The sequence below is a fragment of the Convolutriloba macropyga genome, chromosome 4 (genome assembly GCF_964194025.1).
Source record: "Convolutriloba macropyga chromosome 4, txConMacr16.3, whole genome shotgun sequence".
In the NCBI taxonomy this organism is placed as follows: domain Eukaryota; kingdom Metazoa; phylum Xenacoelomorpha; order Acoela; family Convolutidae; genus Convolutriloba; species Convolutriloba macropyga.
This window is the reverse complement of record NC_134471.1, coordinates 5325421-5345183: the sequence shown is the minus strand read 5'-3', so window position 1 is coordinate 5345183 and position 19763 is coordinate 5325421. Positions and strand designations below refer to the sequence as shown.

The following is a 19763-nucleotide window of genomic DNA, read 5'->3' as shown; positions in this document are numbered from 1 at the left end:
GATCATAATAAGACTCCCGTAATGTGGACCAGTTGGTTCAGTGGAGAGCACAGTATTGCAATCAATCACGAGATTGTGGGATCGCAAAACAGAAAGCCCCCAAATTTTACTCTCACTACAATGTTTTGACTTAGAATCAACATGACGAGCTAGTAGTTGCTCTAATAAAATGCTACTATCCCTTAAAACTCTAGCGAGATAACCGTCCGAGTTCGACTAGAGCCTGTCCAAGAGACTTCTGTGGACAAAGACTTCAAGTGAACAAAATTGCTGTTTTCATTAAGTGTGCGAACATTCAATCTTCCGATCTTTTTTTATCAGACAAGTTTTATCATTATCGGGAAGTTCATAATTTGTTAGGAAAGTTGAATACCTAAAAGACCATGAATACCACATATAATTGTTCTTAAAATCTTGGCAAAACAGTCAAAATTGTTCAATAATTAAAAACCAACAGCTTATCACTATTCCCTTGTAATTTATTCAAATCAATTCATTAAGACGTACTTTAAAAGTTAGATATTTACTATTTTTCACATTTGTTTTCAAATTATAATACCCGTTAAGTTTCATGGCATTTGAATAAATTATCAGTCTTTGATAAATCTGAGTTTGAGGCAAACATTTTTATTCTATCTCGAAGTTGAATAAAAGCCATCCGCTGAACTAAATAAAAAGTTTCAAAACAAAGTTTACAAAAAATTAAATTAACTCCGCCATGCAAAATGGTATCAACTTATATAAAACAGAATTTCTTTTATCAGTTGATCAATTTACAGTAATATTGCAACATCAAATAATCTAGCAACATCATTATTGGGGTTCAAAATTATATGCTTTTAATTATCTACGAAAATACATCTCAATTTAAATCTTCGAATGCAAGTATATAATTCGTCATTAAAAGGAACAAGCGATCTAATGTATTTAGCTTTAAAGTTTTCGTTTCAGCTTTTTCCAAGGATAATACACTAAAGTTTTCTTTTTTAAAGTTTGGCTGTACGAGCAATTGTAAAGTTTTATACTAACCCCCCCCCCCCGCCCCCTCACTAAAATGGACTATGAAAATCTACTTGATAAATTTTGTAATTTTTGATCTTTAAGAAAATAGTTTCATAAGGACTTTATCAATTTTTCTAAATCCGAGGAAAACAAAATCAGTTCCAAAACAAACACTTTTGAAGGGAAGCGAAGAAGGTGTGGGTGGGGACGGGGGGCACATCCGTTAACTTAAAGAAAGTATATCAAAAGAGCTTCAAGCATCCACATCGATAACTCTCGAGGTTAATCGGGTTCATTTTTTCTAAGCCCGGGTAACCGTTATCCCTTCTTCGTCAATATGATTTTTCATCTGGCACAACGACAGCGGCCAGCAGCAACACCCGCAGATACAGTCGCTGCAACATCCCCCCTCCAGATCGTAAATCTTTCGCATATTAACTCTCATTCTGTACACCACAAACACGAACAGAAGCAAGAAAAAGAGGCATAGAATGTCGGCAATTGCTATTATTGCCCCCCAAGTGTCGTTTTTGAAGTCTTCCCACTTCAGCTAAAAAGTTACAGTCTATTAAGATTGCGTAATTGGATAGTTTTTCAGTCTATTGCGCCGGAGTTTGTGGGTTCGAAACCCTCCTTAGTGGGCTTTTTTGCGCCCGTAAAAGTTTATCTAGGCTACAGCCCCATTGAAATAAATTACTCCGCTCGTCGATCGAGGGCCTTTTCTCAGACATTAGTCGGTTTTTGTTTGTGTATACTTGTTCTGACTCACATGAACAATAACGGTAGATTTTTTTATGTATAAAATTTGTCGCGCGATCTCGGAACGATCGTGGAAACCAATACACTAATTGTTATTAGTTAACCAGTCTGTTAATTGTATACATTTTTTTATGGTTGTCGGGATTTCTACAATAGGAGTGCAATTCAATTGAAGTTGAATAAAACTTGTAATGGGCAATTTATGGTTTCAAAGAACCGAGCATCGCATATTTCCATAGAATGTATCTGCGTCGCTCGAGTTTGCCGACAAGAAGAAATATGATAGTTAAATTTGGTTTAAGTACTTATCTCAATCCTAATAACGCTGAAATAAACAAGGAGACCTCGGTAATGTGCGATCGCACAGTAAGTTCCGACCCCGCTCATCTACATTAAGTTCCGACCCCGCTCACTTAATTGTCTACCAAATGAGGAAGAGATAAAAAAATTAAGATATCAACATATCGTTGAGCAAACTACTAAAAGATTTAAAAATATACAGTAGAGGGCCTATGAGACCTGTGGCTATCATAATATGACTACCAGAAATAACGGCAATAAAAATCAAATAGTTACAAAAATTAATTACGACCAAAACTCCTTGTCCATTTTTTGAAAACCACTAATAACCAAATCAAAATAACATCAGATAAAATATATACTAAGAAGATTAACCGGTACTTTTGGAACAAATTATGGGACTTTTCCTCAATGCGACTTGGCAACAAGTTGGCTAGAAATGAGCATAAGCGGCAGAAATTTATTAAAACATTGTTTTTTTTAAAAAAAAATAATTTCGAACTGATTAGAAACATTACGCATAAAATGAAATCATTGAAAAATCTTTTATACCTCAATAGAGATCGACTGAGGCTTTTCATTATCCAGGATATGTCATACGACTACAAAAAGAACGACAAATACAGGCAAAAACAAAAAATTTGCACGAAAACGATGTCCCCTCAATCAATTGAATATTAAGCTGATCACTAAAAACCATAAAAATATTCGCTTGCATTTTTTGGAGGTGACAACATTTGTAAGTCAAATGACGCTCATTAATGAGATACTGTGAAAAGAAAACAAAAATCTACTAAAAGGGGCAAATTAGAAAAAAATCACAAAAATTGGTTTTATTGAAACTGGTTGTTCCAAGAAGACCATATGAGGAAAATAAAACTGTTATGAAGAGCGAATTGTATTTCAGAAGAGAATTGATGTGAATTGTATTTAGAGATGCTGAGCTACAATTTAACAGAAACAAAATTGGCAGATCTCAAAACTCTATCTCTTTTTTTATTAAAAACAAATGTTTTCAAAATTCATAGCCAACAAAAGCTTTCGAGTAAAAGAGTAGACAGTTTTTCTTGCAACTACTTGGAAAACTAATTGCGACTGTCATTAACAAGACTAAATCATTAGACTATAAAATAACATTAAATACAAACTGAACTAATAAGTATCACAAACAACCTTACGAAACCACAGTTTTGAAGCCATTAAATTTAACCGCAATTAACCGTAAGATATTAGCTGCGAGAATATAACCTCTTTTCTTTGCGTGTCCTTTGATCATCATAACATCTTTTTGTAAAACATCTATCACAAAATGACAACAAAAAGAACCACAAAAACTGAAAAGTATCTAAACTTCACAAAATTCTTCGGACTCAAATTGTCTAAGCCCTGGAGAAATCATTTAAAAAAATTAAAAAACAGAAAAATCATTGTTTGATTCAACAAAATATTAAAAAGAGCTCTAAATAATGAGGCTAATTTACGAAAATGATACAACAATGTAAAATACGAAAAAAAACCGCAAACCAGAACAAAAGGGATAAGTTGAAGAATATTTTTTTTCTAGAAATTTAATTCAAAAGTCAACACCGCCATCAGTAATTTACCAAATCATTTTCTTAAGTTCACTTGTTTATCTAGAGTTGGCCACTGAGACCTTTAATTACACAAAATTTGGCATATGACAACAAAAATTAACAACAAATAAAGGGCAAAAAAAACTACCAAATTCTGGACGAGAACGGTGTCGCAGCCCTTCAAACCATATGTTATGAAAACAAAAATTAAGTTCAGTTTCAAATGTTTTGAAGTTTTTTTGAGTTAGATTGTTAAATAATGTGACAACTTACAAAAAAAACTAAAACAACAGCAGAAATTAGCAATTATGCACAAAAATCAGAAAATTTTGTATGAAAACTCCTAGGAACAAAAGCAAGAAAGCCTTCTGTTCAAACAATCGGCCACAAGTTTAGTTTTATTCTATAAGGAGGAAGGGTTGACCTATACTTACTGAGAATAAGCAAAAAGTTGACTAAAATAATATAAAAAAATTGACAAGTTCGAAAAATCACAGAAACTTCTTTAGAAGAAATGCATTCAATAACATAAGACACATTAGGTAACAGCCAAATGAAAAGAAAAAATTCACTTGCGTCTCTTGAGGAAGAAATTTTGATCTTTGAGTGATTAAACTTAAAAATCAGACTGCCAGAAAACGACAATTGAAGGCAAAAGACAAGAATTCAGTTAAGTTTTACTAAAACTCTTCCTCAAAGCCATAAAATTCTTTGGTTTTCTGAAAACCAACAATATCTACATTTGGCCTCAAATTTACGTAAATTGGAGCTGTCATTAATAGAGCCGTGAAGAAAAAATTTTGTCATTAATTAACATTAAAAAAACAAAAGCAAAAAATTTTGAAAAAAGGCAGCATCAAAATAAAACCAAAAAGTCTCTGATTCTATGAGTTCATGACGTTATCAAACCTCTCCCTGATTTTTTTTCTCGCCCAGCAAGCCGACGAAGTGTTCGAGTTATTTGCGAATTAGACCAATTGTTAAGTGGAATTCTTCAAATATTGAAAAAAAATGCATTTTGCATAATTATCGAGTTAAATCTGCAAAAAACGGCAAAGTAATAATTCCAGAAAACTTCCATACGGCGGCTAATTATAACTAGCGCTCTTTTTGAGATTAGGAAGTCTGTGTTAGGGTTTCTAGGTTGCAAAACCTGGCTAACTTTAACAAAGTGATCCGAAAAAGCATATTTTGTGCCATTTTTGATGAAAAAAGTTTGAATTTTGAAAACTTTATCAAAAATTTTAGCCAAAAAAACTTCAACCGAACAATTCACTAACGCTCTTCTATGTCTAACAGTAACAACAACACTCTGGCTCTAAAAAAATGAACTTATATTGAATTATATTAGCGAAATTGTGCCAAATTTTAGCAAAAATTACAGAAAATGTGAACAAAAACAGTCGAAAGTTCACTAAACTTTAAACCTCGATAATTCCCTGTAAGCACGAAAATCGAAAAAATCTTTTTATTTCCGTATTCTACGCTCTACGGTCTTTTTAATGATACCACTCACATTTCTCTACGATGAATATATCGGTCGGCCAAAATTGACTGAACAAAAAAAACCAGTTGAGTATATAGTTCCTCCCTCCCCACTAAAGTGGGGGTCGGAACAACAAGCCTATTTCTAATTACTCCTTTTATGGAGCTTGTGAAGAAAACACAATGCCTGTCACTGGCACAAGAGGGCCTATAAAAGAGCAGCATCTTGTCATTTCAATTAATTTCGGCTGCAATTCAAAATTTGAAAATGTTTAAAATGAACAGTGCGTCTAATCTTATAGAAAACGCTCAGTCAGTTTTCACGAAATCACATTGAATAACCTGTTTAATCTGATTATACCTGTTTATAATTTGTTAGAAGGTTGAGAGAGGACAGCCTAATGTAAATTGTGCCTAAGATGACCTTGACATAGCTTGACAAGAAGCTCTATTTGTTCAACGTATACTTGGCTAGAGAAATGAAGCCTTGAGGTACAAGAAAGGACGTGAGAACGGGTTATAAAAGATGCCCAGTTTCGAAACCTTAAGAACAGTTGGTGTAATTGGGTAGCACACTAGGCTTGCAAGTAAGAGATGCTGGTTCGAATCCAGTACTGGTCCATTTTCACAGTAGTTGCACCTGCATAGACCCCCTAACATACCTCTTTGATCTTATCCGGGTTGATGTCGATTTCCGTTTTTATTCCTGCGTATCCCGTTAGAATGTAGCACACATTAGCAAGCAGCCAGAGAATAACAGAGAAAAGAGCCATGCAGGCCAGACCCAGTCTCGAACCCACGAGGTATGAAGTAGTGCATGGACAGAAACACGTGACCAGACACCAAGGGATGTTGGATAGACATCCACAAATTGAGTTAGACCATTCGCGAGACATAATTGAGAGTTGCTTGTCGTGATTTACAATTTCTAAAATAAAAATTTACAGTTGAAAGTTTTTAGCAGAACTGCAATCCCGGACTAAAAGTCAAGTCTAAATCAGTACCGATTTAGTGAAATTGCAAGTCGTGGATCAGTACTGTGTCAGAGCTCTGATCATGTCACTATTTAAGTCTTAAATCAAGTCTCAGGTCTTGACAAGTCTTGACTAAAGTCTTAGCCAAGACTTGACAAGTCTTGCATAAGTCTTGACCAAGACTCGACAAGTCTTGCGCAAATCTTGGCCAAGACTTGACAAGTCTTGGGTCAAGTTTTGAGCACAGTTCTTATTGTTAGTTTGCTTTCGTTAGGTAACGAAAAAAGAAGGCCGACACTTGCCGTGGCTAGCCTAAAAAAAGTATCAAAAGTGAAAAAAGAAGCAGTAGACAACACGAGCACTTCCACAAATATCACAAAGATCACATGATAGAGAATGAATAAAATCTGATATCGTGCAAAGATACCAGTAATGGCCACTTTTTTGCCCAATGAAAATTAATTTGGTTTCGGGGTGAATTTCGGGGACATCTGAAGTTAGTATACGCTCAATTCAGAACTAGCTTGGCGAGATTAGCAAATATCTCATTAAAAAAATTTAACCAATTTTGGCTAATTTTGAAATGAAATAATTATAAAAAATTTAAAACTTTACTTTGACTAACTGCGCAATAATCAAGACTTGTCAAGTCTTGGTCAAGACTTGACTCAAGACTTGACTGAGACTTGAAAAGTCTTGAGCAAGTCTTGACGTGTCTTCACATTTCTTAAGACTTTAAAAAAGACGTAATCAGTACTGATTTGTCAATTCAAGACGTGCATTTTAATGAAGAAGTACTGATCAAGACTTGAAATTCGTTCCGGGATTCGTTATACCAATTCGATTGTGCAAGCCTTGATAGAATTATAGTGTACCGCTTCCTTGGCAACCCAGGTAACCAAGGTGAAGGGTTTTGGGTTCTAACCTCTGGGCTGATTCACTTTGAAACTGGCTTTTCGAACTATATATTAAAAACAAAATATGAAGATATTATGTTAATAGTGCTCATATGGATTTTTTTCTATCTCCAACCGCAAATAGTTTTTTCGCAATTCAATTTTTCAAAAACTCAAAACCTTGCAACAATCTTGAAAGATTCCTGTAAGGTCTTGTTCAAGGTTTATGCAAGGTTGTGAATCTTGATCATATTTTTGCTATCTGATTTTTAGGCATGAGCCATTTCCTACTAGCTGTTACTTGTACAAGATTCTTGTCAGATTCTTGCAAATTTTGGATTATCATGAAAGGGTCTTGAAGATTTACTTCCACTCATCACAACAACTTGATTTTTTTTCTTTAAAAAACAAATTTTGATTAAAAACAATTGAAAGCCTATAAAGTCGTGACATTGTCTGTCAATCTACAGTCCAGCAATGTTTCAATTAATCCGCGTCAAATCTTTATGTTCATATTGGTTTTACGTTTTCAATTGTACTCTAAGAATTCTATTTAAACTTTTCAAAAACTTTAAGTAATTATCCAAAATTGTCTATTTTTGTTTAAAAGATGTGTTATATTGTTCTGCGATAGAAATTGCATCTAAGCAGATATTACCTGAAAAAAATGCGAATTAAAATAACCAAAGTTGTAAATATAATTTGATTGAATCAAACTTGAAAGTGTGGGCTGGCTAATAAATCTTTGAAATATCTATTTTATAAGTGTTACACAAATTATATAACTTTATCAGCGAGTTCGTGGTACGAGTACATTCTTAAATTGAATTGTAGATATTTAATCGGAACAAACAAAGCGGGTTCATTCTTGCAGTCTAGGTAATCACACGATTGGAACTACTGAAGCCGGTCAGTTCATAATTTGCGGCAAAATCTGAGATTGATCATAAGTGAAGAATAAAAGTTCAATCAACTTAAAATGGACACGAAAACTTGAAGCGGAACAGATTTTGTAATCTTAGATTAGAAACTTCCACTCATATATTGGCTATGATATAGTATTTAGCAAAAAAAAATGTGGTGCAAAAAGTTATCATTTTTTGCGAATTTAAACAATTATCGTGTTAGATTCCTTTAGTAATAGTATCCGATGTATGAACTGAATAGAACGTCCTAAGAATTAGGTTGTTTCATTGTTCTCTTACAAGTTGGTGTACAAATTCTGCTGAAAAAGAAACAATTTGAATTGCATTGGTTCTTGCGCAAGCTCCATCCACATAATAACTTGAAAAAATTGAGCTCGCTGTAAATTTCTCAAACAAAATTACATCAAATTTGAAATCGTAGGCAAGAACGCAATTGAAAAATTCAACCGTGTTGAAAATTTATTACCTGAGCACAATAGCAATCCCAGTTTGAGCTTGTCGACATGCGTTTTTTGCCTTTTAACTTCACATCTCTACCAAGTGGACCTTTCAAAATTTCGGTTGTAATTAGCACTATCATCGTACGGCGATTTTTTTAGTATTGTTTTCAAAAAAATGTTTAGCTCAGTTGAAAAAATTTTAACGGTACATTTTATCCACTGTCAGCGCAGAAAAAACTCAACAAAATATTTATAATTTCAGCAAAACGCGTGATTTTAGCAAAATTTTGAATCAGCTAAAAACTCGCTGTTCGACTCAAACTTGTTTGCAGAGAAATTTGTTAGAATTTAGTAATTGGTAGCCCAGATAACTCAGATAATAAAATTTGAGTTTCAGCAGCGGGAAAATTAGTTGTCATTTTTACTTGAAAGAGATCATGATACATGTTTTACTAACTTTCAATTGTTCATGCGTTCAACATTTTTGGATGAAATAATTAAACCAAGTACCAACAAAATTGAACCCTGAACCGGTAATTTTCTCAATAAAAATAATTTAAACTTGTTCCCAGACTAGATTTTCAGAGCATTTCAGCGCTGAACCAGCAAATTTAAAGCTCAAAAATTGAATCAGTTCTGAAACATTGCATCTCCAGAAATATTTAAATTTTTTTATGTGCAGTTTTGCCTCATTAAGATTATATTGAGGTCATAGAGTTCGCCTAGACTAAACTTATCAACTATAGTCTAAAAATTATTCATATACCTAAATTAAGTCTGAGCAGAATAATGTCAAACAATTGTATCTTATAACTGATCATTACTATAGTAGTGTACTCACTTTTTGTACATAAGCTAGTGTTTAGGCCATTACCAGAAAAAAACATTTAGATTAGTGGTTACGTCTTGATACGCAAATTAAATAATACAGGTACCCATGCGAGAGTTCGAGTCGCATCTAAAGCAAACCTTTTTGGCAGGAGTTACGATGAACATAATATTTTTCCTGCAGTAAATGTTACGCTAAAGTTAAGACTGGACAGTGTAATTTGTGACATGAACAAAGTACAGGCTATCCTACAAAACAGATTGTCTCGAGACTGATTCAGCACTGAATGGACAAAACTTCGCGTTGACAATTCATCAGATGTCCACTGATTACGGTATTGAAATTGATAAAAAAAACTATTCAGAAAACAATTGAATTCGAATATTTTTCGTCTAAAATAAGGTTTCGAAAATATTGAGCAGATAAACCAAGGAATTACAAGTATTTTTTGTTTTTTAGTTTCCATTTTATCAATTAATATCCAGGATTGAGAACTGTTTCGATAACGTTAATGACACCTTAAATCACAAATTTCATTCAGTTGCTAATGTTCATCAAAATATCACAGCAAAATTTTGAAATTGAAAAAAAACTAATAGAGAAAAAAAAGCTAGTGAAAGAGAAATCTCATAAATTAACATTGTTTTTGTGATGTCGGTAATTGTGTTGACAAAATGAAGTAGGAATAACAATCTTGTGCCTTTTTTTATTTATCGACCGCTAATAACAAATAGTGAAAATTTCTAGATTTGTAGAAGATTTGTGGAAAATACAAATCAATTCTCTGCTTTAAAAACTGGTAAATAGAATATATAAGCCAGACGTGGTTCTACGAAAAAAACTTCAAATTTGCTTTAAATATTCTAATTAAAATTTTATTTTAAAAAATTCAAATTTTGATCTGTTTGAGTTTCCAGTCATGCAAAATTATGCAGTAAAACTAATGAATGGATACTGCCGAACCATAATTTGTCTTTTGTTTAATTTACGCGCATAGTTTCAATTACATTGCAAGTTGTCATTTTTGGTAGTAAACGTGATTTTTTCAGTGTTGTCGAACTTATTCTACCATTTTTGTCAGAATGGTAGAAGTTAACGTTTTACGACTGATCTCTAACCTCTCAACATCAATATTGTGATGGAAGAGTTTTTTAATTTCAGAGAAGCGTCTAAAATGACTTTCAAGTTACATATAGCAAAAAAATCAATTTGCCATTAGCAGTACCTAAAAATAACGCGTTTTGAAAATTGGCGTGCATTTGATTTTTTTTTCGAAATACTAGTTTATAACCGTTCTCAGGTGCAACTGTAGATTCAACTTTTTTTTAGTCAAGTCGACCCTAACTCAAAAATAAGACAAGTGAACCTAAATATTTTGTTCTATATTGTAAATTAACTCACCTGTATTGAAAATAGAGTAAAATTAGGATACTACGAAAGTGGAGTGTAATTTATAAATAGAAGCTTAAGTTTGACACGGGAATTAACTCAAAGCGGAGGTCTTGTTTTTCCAGAAACTGAACCAAGTTATTACGGCCGAAATGCAGACCCTTTCAGATTTGGATGGATACCCACAAGATTACCCTATTAGAACCCGAGCGAAAGACGTTAGTAGTAAATTTTGAACGCAAAAAGGGAAAAAACTGGTCGGGTGTATTTTTGCAAGGTTAAAATTTCAAGACGAATTTTACAATTTCACTTCTTAATACCGCCTGAGTAAATTCGCGTCGTAATGGTTCCTCTTTTTAAAATGTTATGAAAACTTTGTACAAGCGTTCGGGATCTAAATTCTGAGTTTACATTTTGTCGATGGCCAAAATGAAGAACGGGGGGTCAGCCGACAACTAAAAATGTGAGTTTAAGCCCATAGCCCGAACGCACATCGATTGAAATGGTTGGACGAATTAGTAATATTTTGACCAATCAGATTTGTCAACCAATCAGAATTGAAGCTGTCGGCTAAGCTTCGCCTTTTTATCGGCAATCGGCTAAACCCTTTGTCGACCAATATTCCTACCACCTTACACTTTGAAACGAAAAAATGGTTCCAAACTCTTCTACTTTCTTGTTTTAGTTCAGTTCGTTTTATTCGAACTTTTAAAGAGTAGGTGTTCTTCAAACTTAAGTTAAACTGCGGGCAAGAAATTGATAAACTCCAAAAGACCACCACCTGAGAAAGCTATCACCGAGAATTTGCAAATTCTAGCCCTTTAAACTTTACCGTCGTAGGGTTTGAAACCCAAGTTTGAACGAGACTGATATAAACAGAGGTTATCCCAATTGAAGGAATCTTATCCGTAGATCAGACATGAACAAAGTACTGGCTATCCTACAAAACAGATTATCTAGAGACTGATTCAGCGCTGCTTTGCTCTGCCAGCAAACTTCGGGTTGACAATTCATCAGATGTCCACTGATTACGGTATTGAAATTGATTAAAAAAAACTATTCAGAAAACAATTGAATTCTAATATTTTTTGTCTAAAATAGTGTTTCAAAAAATATTGAGCAGATAAACCAAGGAATTACAAGTATTTTTTGTTTTATTGTTTCCACTTTATCAATTAATATCCAGGAATGAGAACTGTTTCGATGACGTTAATGACACCTTGAATCACAAATTTCATTCAGTTGCTAATGTTCATCAAAACATCACAGCAAAATTTTGAAATTGAAAAAAAAAATAAATTATTACAGAGAAAAGAAAAACCTACTGAAAGAGAAATCTCATAAATTAACATTGTTCTTGTGATGTCGGTAATTGTGTTGACAAAGTGAAGTAGGAATAACAATTATGTGCCATTTTTTATTTATCGACCGCTAATAACAAATAGTGAAAAATTCTAGATTTGTAGAAGATTTGTGGAAACTACAAATCAATTCTCTGCTTTGAAAATTGGTCAATCGAATATATTAGCCAGACGTGATTCTACGAAAAAAATTCAAATTTGCTTTAAATATTCTAATTAAAATTTTTTTAAAAAAATTCAAATTTTGATCTGTTTGAGTTTCCAGTCATGCACAATTATGCAGTAAAAATAATGAATGGATACTGCTGAATCATAATTTGTCTTTCGGACAAATTACGCGCATATTTTCAATTACATTGCAAGTTGTCATTTTTGGGAGTACAATTGATTTTTTGTCAAACTTATTCTACCATTTTTGTCGGAATGGTAGAAGTTAACGTTTTACGACTGATCTTTAACCTCTCAACATCAATATTGTGATGGAAGAGTTTTTCAATTTCAGAGAAGCGTCTAAAATGACTTTCAAGTTACATATAGTAAAAAAAGTCAATTTGCCATTGGCAGTACCTAAAAATAACGCGTTCTGAAAAATGACGTGCATTTGATTTTTTTCGAAAAACTAGTAAAATTGATAACCGTTCTCAGGTGCAACTGTAGATGCAAAAAAAATTATCTCGAGTCAAGTGGTCCTAAACTCAAAAAAATTTAAGCTAACCTAAACATTTTGTTCTATAATGTGAATTTACTCACCTGTTTCAAGAATAGAGTAAAATTAAGATACTACGAAAATGGACTGCAAGTTATAAATAGAAGTTAATGTTTCACACGGGGGTTTAACTCAAAGCGGAGGTCTTGTTTTTCCAGAAACTAAACCAAGTAATTACGTCCGAAATGCGGACCCTTCCAGATTTGGATAGATACCCACAAGATTACCCTATTAGAACCCGAACGAAAGACGTTAGTAGCGAATTTTGAACGCAAAAAGGGAAAGAATTGCGCCGGTATAATTTTGCAATGTTGCAAGGTTAAAATTTCAAGACGAGTAATTTTACAACTTCACTTCTTAATAACGTCTGAGTAAATTCGCGTCGTATTGGTATCTATTTTCAAAATGTTATGAAAACTTTGTACAAGCGTGCGAGATTTAAATTCAGACTTTACATTTTGGCGATGGCCGAAATGGCCGACGGGAGCTTAGCCGACAACTAAAAATGTGAGTTTAAGCCCATAGCCCGAACGCACACCGATTGAAATGGTTGGACGAATTTGTAATATTTTGACCAATCAGATTTGTCGACCAATCAGAATTGAAGCTGTCGGCTATGCTTCGCCTTTTTTTGTCGGCGACCGGCTAAACCCTCTGTCGGCCAATATTCCTACCACCTTACACTTCGAAACGAAAAAATGGGTCAAAATTCTTCTACTTTCTTGTTTCAGTTCAGTTCGCTTTATTCGAACGTTTGCAGAGTAGGTGTACTTCAAACTGAAGTTAAACTGCGGGCAAGAATTTGATAAACTCGAAAAGACCACCGGCTGAGAAAGCTATCACCGCAAATTCTCGCCCTTTAAACTTAACCGTCGTAGGGTTTGAAACCCAAGTTTGAAAGAGACTGATAAAAACAGAGGTTATCCCAATTGATTCCCAAAGGAATCTTAACCGTAGATCAGCCCAAATAAATACCCGGTCGGGTTTTACAGTTTCAAACGGAAATATGGGCGCACTTATTTTCCCAGGAACCCGCGGTGGTTTATATCCTAGATAACGATTTCGTTCCTTTCTTGTTGTGAATCTTTCAAAACAGTATGGAGGATTGCCCGGTTGCAAATGTGGTTGAGCAGATTTGTTTTGGTTAAATCGAAGGGAAATTTACAAGTTTTATGACAGGTTTGAACAGTGAGTGAGTTTTCAAGGAAAAATTAATTACATAAGACGAAAGAAAGGCAAATTTTTGCTTTAGTGGTCTTGAATTTGTTTTAATCAATTGAGTGATTTTATGTCCTTTCTAGCGTTTTCGATATGTTCATGTTTAAACTGTAACAAGTTTTTTAATACCAGACTGAGCCAATGGAAAGTTAACAATGAAATTGAACGGACGAAAAAGGCGAAAAGAAATGACTGAAATGGCTGTTTGTTAGGACCTCTTTAACGAGGAACAGTATGCTCATTTGGGGTTTTCTGTTCAATCAATTTGTGAGCGGTTCATATATTTTACAAAGAAAGATATGAGCGGAATCATTAGAAATCTCATTGAGCGTGAATTATTTTAACTGGAGGATTTGTTAAATTTCGCTTTTCGAAGAGTTATTGGGGTTTAAACTTTGTGAACCCTTAACTGATTTTTCTTATTTTGTTCGCAATTTGAGGCAACTTTTGGTGAAAAAGTCTGTTTTGCTAAAGTTTTTCAAAATCATCAAGCGTTACTCAATTAAATAAATTTTACAGTCGAAAAAGTTTTGCCGATTTGCTTGGCCAGACTATTGATGCAAAAATTTTGGCCGGTTTTGCTTTGCAATAATTTGTTCGCTTTTGAAGAGTTTCTTTGTAAAATAAGTTATTTTTGGTCAACCTTGCTAAAAGATATATCAGCACAATTTGCCTTTGTTTTCATCGATTCTGAGTTGCTGTTTAACTGTTAACGTAAAAACTAAAATTTTGTGAATATTCGGTTGACCTTCAAAAACACATTTTTTTCGTACTTCTCATTCACATTTTGTTACATTTTATAAAACTGTATAAAAACTGGTTACCATATTGGTTTTGTTTTTAACATTGAACGCACGCAGAAGATAATAACTGATTTGATCAGCACAACACTTTTTGCCATAGTATTCGACTGGTTTTCTGAAAAAGCAGTTTTTCCGTAAAATATTTGCAAACTGAGTTTTGTTTGCGAAGTTTGATCAAATTTGTCAGAAGTATCGGACTGAGAACTGCTGACTTCACCTTCAATAATTTGAATGTTATTTGTGCGTTAACGTTCTACTAAATTTTTCCAGAAAAAACAGTTTATCTGGAGGTTTAAATTTAACTGCTCTCTAATTTAAAGTGATTTTCAGATATTTTTGAGATTTTTCCGTTTGTGCCCACAGTACGTTATGCACCCTCTCGATGCAGAGCATGCGTGCCGCAAACATTACGTAGCCACAAACCTGTGAGCACCAGCGGATAAGATTCATTTTTTGTCATTCCGAACTTTCCTAAAGTTTTCACCGATCGCGCTGACTTTTTTCAAATACGCCCAATTTTCAAAATTAAGCTTTCATCCTGTCAGAAATTATTTCTATTTTATTTTAAACTTTTGCAACGTATAACTAAAATAAAATAATGAATTTGGAAAAAATGCCATAATTTCCTTATTCATCGAAAATTTTTAAAACTTTGTTGTCATCGGAGAACAAAAACTTTGATGTCAAATCAATTGATAATTAGATCTGCAAATTAGGGATCTTAATTTGAGAATATGGGCAACATACGACAGTTCAATCACTCAAACAAGTTTTGTGACTTATTCTTAATGGTATTATCTTAGAACTTGTGTATTCATTTGATCTATTTTCCACTGTGTGAACCCAAATTGAGCTACCATCGTTAAAAAAAATAAATTAACATAGATCTTCGAAAAAATATATAATAATTGACAAATCATTTTAAGATAAGAAGTAAACAAAAATAGAGTGATTCTCAAATTATTCGGAGTTATTGTTTCCTTAATACTCTTTGACCAATATGGGCTCACGAAATCAATATAATAACTACACGGGGTTTTCTCCTTGAATACTTTTCCCCCGATTGTTATAAATTTCAAGTCTATGCCCTATTCTGCTACCTTTCAATTAAACTTCATGTATAACTGGACAAAATTTTTAAACAATGCTCTAGGAATTTTTTCGCTGCTCTTTGCTTTATTTCTTGCAATATGAGAAATTATAAATAACTTTCCATTTTTTGTCACTTTCTCAACATTTTTTGTCAATCAAAGTAGTTAGATAACGCTTTCTATTATGCTTGGGGGTAAACGAAGTGGACATATATTTGGTTATATTTTGCAACCGTAATAAGTGTACATGAAAAAACAACAAAAAAACTATATTTTTCCATTTTTGAAATATTTTAGATTGTTCTCCAAAGATCTTATTGAGAATTTCGTATCAAAATAACCAGAGCATAAAGGAGGAATTGTTGAAGTTCAATTTTCCGCAATAATGATTTCTGTACAAACCATTTAGTAATAACGAGTTATTTCCCTTATTAAGTGTGCCTTCAAGTAATTATAAAGTTGGGATCAGTTGATAGTAGGATACGATTAAATTTTTTTTAATTATCATAATATTCGTCAGTAACTATGCAGATTTTGCAGAATTAACTTTGGACTCAAAAACAGAACAATTTTGATTGTTTATGTCTTCAACGGTCATTTGATTATGGACCAAGTTTTATTATGGTGGAATTTTGTATGAATATTTTGATGTATGAAGCTTGTGATAAAATGTGAAAACACTGTAATTTCAAATGTCTCGGCGTATGCATATGCAATTTATGCACATTCCATTTTAGTTGTTCTGCTTTTTTTCCCGTTCGACAGAAGTCTGGACAATGATTGCACCTTTTTGCATAATAAATAATAAAATAAAACTGTTGTTGCTTTTTTTTTTACTTTTGCTATGTTTCATAGTAACTAAATGATAATCGTCTAGTTGACAAAATGTGGAACCAATATTTGGATCGATTTGGATTTGATGTGGGTCGGAACATTATGTGCCTCCGCGCATTACTGAACCTCCTTGTTTGATAAATTCCCCAACGAAACTCGAGCTTTGCTCTTTTCGTTTGTGAAACTAATGTTACAAAGCTCGAGTTTCAGAACAAATTGGCTAAATGCTGATACCTATAACGCAAAATGAATGGAAATTAATCTTCAAGCCCAACTACATTTGTTTCCCTTGCAGAAAAGAAACAAATAGATAATTTCATTTCGTGATAATATTAGAAAAAGTGTATTCAAAGAAAGTCTGGTTTGCACTTAAATGATGAACGACAGACAAATTAGCGTTTTCATTAATTTGTTTGCAATCATCTGTTAATCAAGATTTTTTTCCGTTCAAACATACTTTTTCTTTTGGTTTAAGTGGGTGGGGACTTTATTGAACCGTCCTCTCATTTTTTCTCACCGATGATTGGGCCGAGGCCCCTTGAAATTTTTTACATCTTTCACGATTTTTGTGACATATTTGACCGAGAAAATTGAAAAAGCTTGATTGTTTATCAGATTTAGTGTCATTCCGCCGCCGACTCCACCGCAAACATGTAAATGCAGCAATATATGGTATAGTTGGAGCTAGAATAGCTTTTGAGAGTATCGCCATTTTAAAAATTTTAAGCATGATGTCAGTCATTCGAAATTTTCAAAACTTGCTATGTTCTTGATGTGACGCTCTGTGCAGTGTTCCCCAATAATTTAAATGATACTGCGAAGAAGAGGGACAGACTGGGATGTTTCTTAATTGACTCTGGGCAGACTGGCAGAAGTATTTACACTTCTATTTGACTGGTTCAGTAATGGTTACTATTGAAAGCCGATGGTACAGCGCTGAAACCCACTGTGAGCAAGGTCCGGGATGTCATTCGTTTAAGTAAATATAAGAGTCTTTATGCGTTTCAAAACAACTGCATCTGCTGAAACAACTAAGTTGGAACCAATTTTAATTTTATCATATGGGAAAAACAGCAATTTTTTTGTGCTGTCTTGCTACTGACTAGACATTCAGATTTTTTCTTTTATTATGGAAAACAGACTTAGTAATAGCCTTATAGCCTTTTTAATAAAGTAAGTTTTTTTTAAAAAAACGCAGTTGCTTTTGAGGCTTTGTGGTCTCTAAGTTTCTACATTAGCCATTACTCTCTTTTAAAAGATGTTTCGGATAAAAATAAAAACCGTTTTCCATTTCCTTTTCAATCTACATTCGTTGTAAAAATTAGAGTAAACACTCGATGAATAAATCCTGAAACAAACAAAACTCTTTTTGGGGGCCGCACATACGGAAACCTTTGCAAAACAAATAGCAACGATATTGATGATTCCTAAAGAGAAAAACAAGTGATTAATCAATCAGTTACGAGTGTTGGAGTCTTTAAATCTAATGTCTTGTCCAATAGTAACCAACGGAATAAAGAAAAAACTTTCGTCCTTCTGGTTGACAACCTTTATTATGCTTTTAATATCGTTTTGTATAACCGTTTTCATAACCTGTGCTTGTTAAAAAATTTTTATATGTTTTATTATTGGTGAATAACGTACTCACGCATGTAAGCTTGTGCATTAATAATTCTATTTGAGACACTCCGACTCTACTCATCAGGAGAAGGTGAAGAAGAACAGGAAAAACAAACGTTCGAACAAAATCAATTATTGGAAAGAAATGGCTAAATAAATCTAAAAAAGGCATTGATAAATCTTAAAAAAATCGTTTTCGTTGACGTTGACAGAAAATAGAAGTTATGGTAATCCTTTCAAGAAGCGAACAGATTACTTTCAAAATTCAAAATGGGTTCAGCAAAAGGTCACCTCGATATCTTATTGACGGGGTCTTCTCAATTATTGATTTTTAAGCATATGAATCCAATTAGCATTGACATTAGATATCAGTTTTTCAAGAACGACACAGAGAACTCGTATTTAATTAATTGAACTTTTAAGCTGAATGCAGCTTTAGATTTGAAACTGCATTTTAAAATTTTTTTCTTACAACGTCTTCGATGTGAAATTCATGTGCTGTTTCCGTTTTAATTAGTCGCACTTTTTCTCCACTCATCTCGTGTACGAAGGAAGAAATTACTTGGTATAGTTTCTCTTTTAGAGATATATCATTTAAGTATAATTTCGTTATGAAAGAATATTGTTTAAATGACACTTTATAAAGGCATCCAAAGATCGAAATTCCACTTAAGGTTAACCAATTTCCGATATCTATCTTAGAAGCCAAAAAATATTTTTTGTTCAACATTTGTTGAATTTTGCTTTTACGCATACTCCGATAGCATCTAACCACTTTTTTGTATTTTAATGTTCCCAATGTTTTTTTTGGATTTGAATCTAATAAACCATTATATTTTGCTCAACTTCCTTATTTGATTTCATAACCGGATATTAGAATTTTCTTGGGTTTATCTTTGTTGAAATCAAATAGATTCCGACTCCTCAGTATTATTACCCCCACCCAGATCAGTGTGTGCAAATTTGCCATTATTTGATGACCCTCCACCAACCCCCCCCCCCCCCCCCCCCCCGTGTGATATCGTTGCATGATGATTTACTATGCAATAGCACATGCTAGATAACTCATAACAGAGGATACCATACTAGGTGCAGGGGGGAAACGGAAAAGACCCCTTATTGCAATGAAACCCATTTTCCAGTTTGCAACTCAAATGCCATTTTATTATGAGCATCTGAATCTAACCGAAATTAGATCTAACCTAATCGGCGATAAAAAAAATTTCTTTTGATAGTTAAGCAATTCATCATTCTAAACATTATTCAAGTTCGTTGTAATTAGCACGCGCAGGTTTAAAACGGACACATCTCTTAGTGCCAGATTTTAGAATGCAGATTTTCATATATACAGGGACAGATGTCAATCTTGCAAGTTCGAGTTTCAAGCAACAATGTGACCCTTGCTAAATGCACCTCGAAACTCTGCATCGCTGCGCGGCTTTAGATTTATGTTAAGATATGCAGAAAATTTAGCACATTAAGCGGATAAGATTTATAGGCTGAAAAATTTTCTTTCAGCGACTGTCAGCGCATTGCATTTTGACAATTTTCAGTGA

At 33.5% G+C, this 19763-nt stretch overlaps 2 protein-coding genes across 3 annotated transcripts in view; one reads left to right on the top strand and one right to left on the bottom strand.

Moving 5' to 3' along the window:
* LOC142337957 (dynein axonemal heavy chain 5-like) overlaps positions 1-19763 on the top strand; it is a 428573-nt gene that overhangs the window by 50909 nt on the left and 357901 nt on the right. The window lies entirely within an intron of this gene.
* Positions 1129-13133, bottom strand: LOC142337430 (uncharacterized). Of its 2 annotated transcripts, none has more exons than XM_075386647.1 (3): positions 12686-13133; positions 5783-6048; positions 1129-1552 (listed from the first exon to the last, which is right to left on the bottom strand). In XM_075386647.1, the coding sequence occupies exons 2-3, from the start codon at positions 6014-6016 to the stop codon at positions 1304-1306; spliced, it is 483 nt and encodes a 160-aa protein (XP_075242762.1). In that variant the 5' UTR covers positions 6017-6048; positions 12686-13133; the 3' UTR covers positions 1129-1303. The 2 variants fall into 2 exon arrangements, with proteins under 2 accessions (XP_075242762.1, XP_075242761.1); XM_075386646.1 differs by lacking the exon at positions 12686-13133 and adding an exon at positions 7649-7847.

Excerpts from the sequence above, each read along its gene's own strand:
- LOC142337430 (XM_075386647.1), bottom strand. The coding sequence starts at position 6,016 with ATGTCTCGCGAATGGTCTAACTCAATTTGTGGATGTCTATCCAACATC. Across the intron at positions 1,553-5,782 it reads ACCCGGATAAGATCAAAGAG|CTGAAGTGGGAAGACTTCAA; the intron begins GTATGTTAGGGG and ends GTAACTTTTTAG.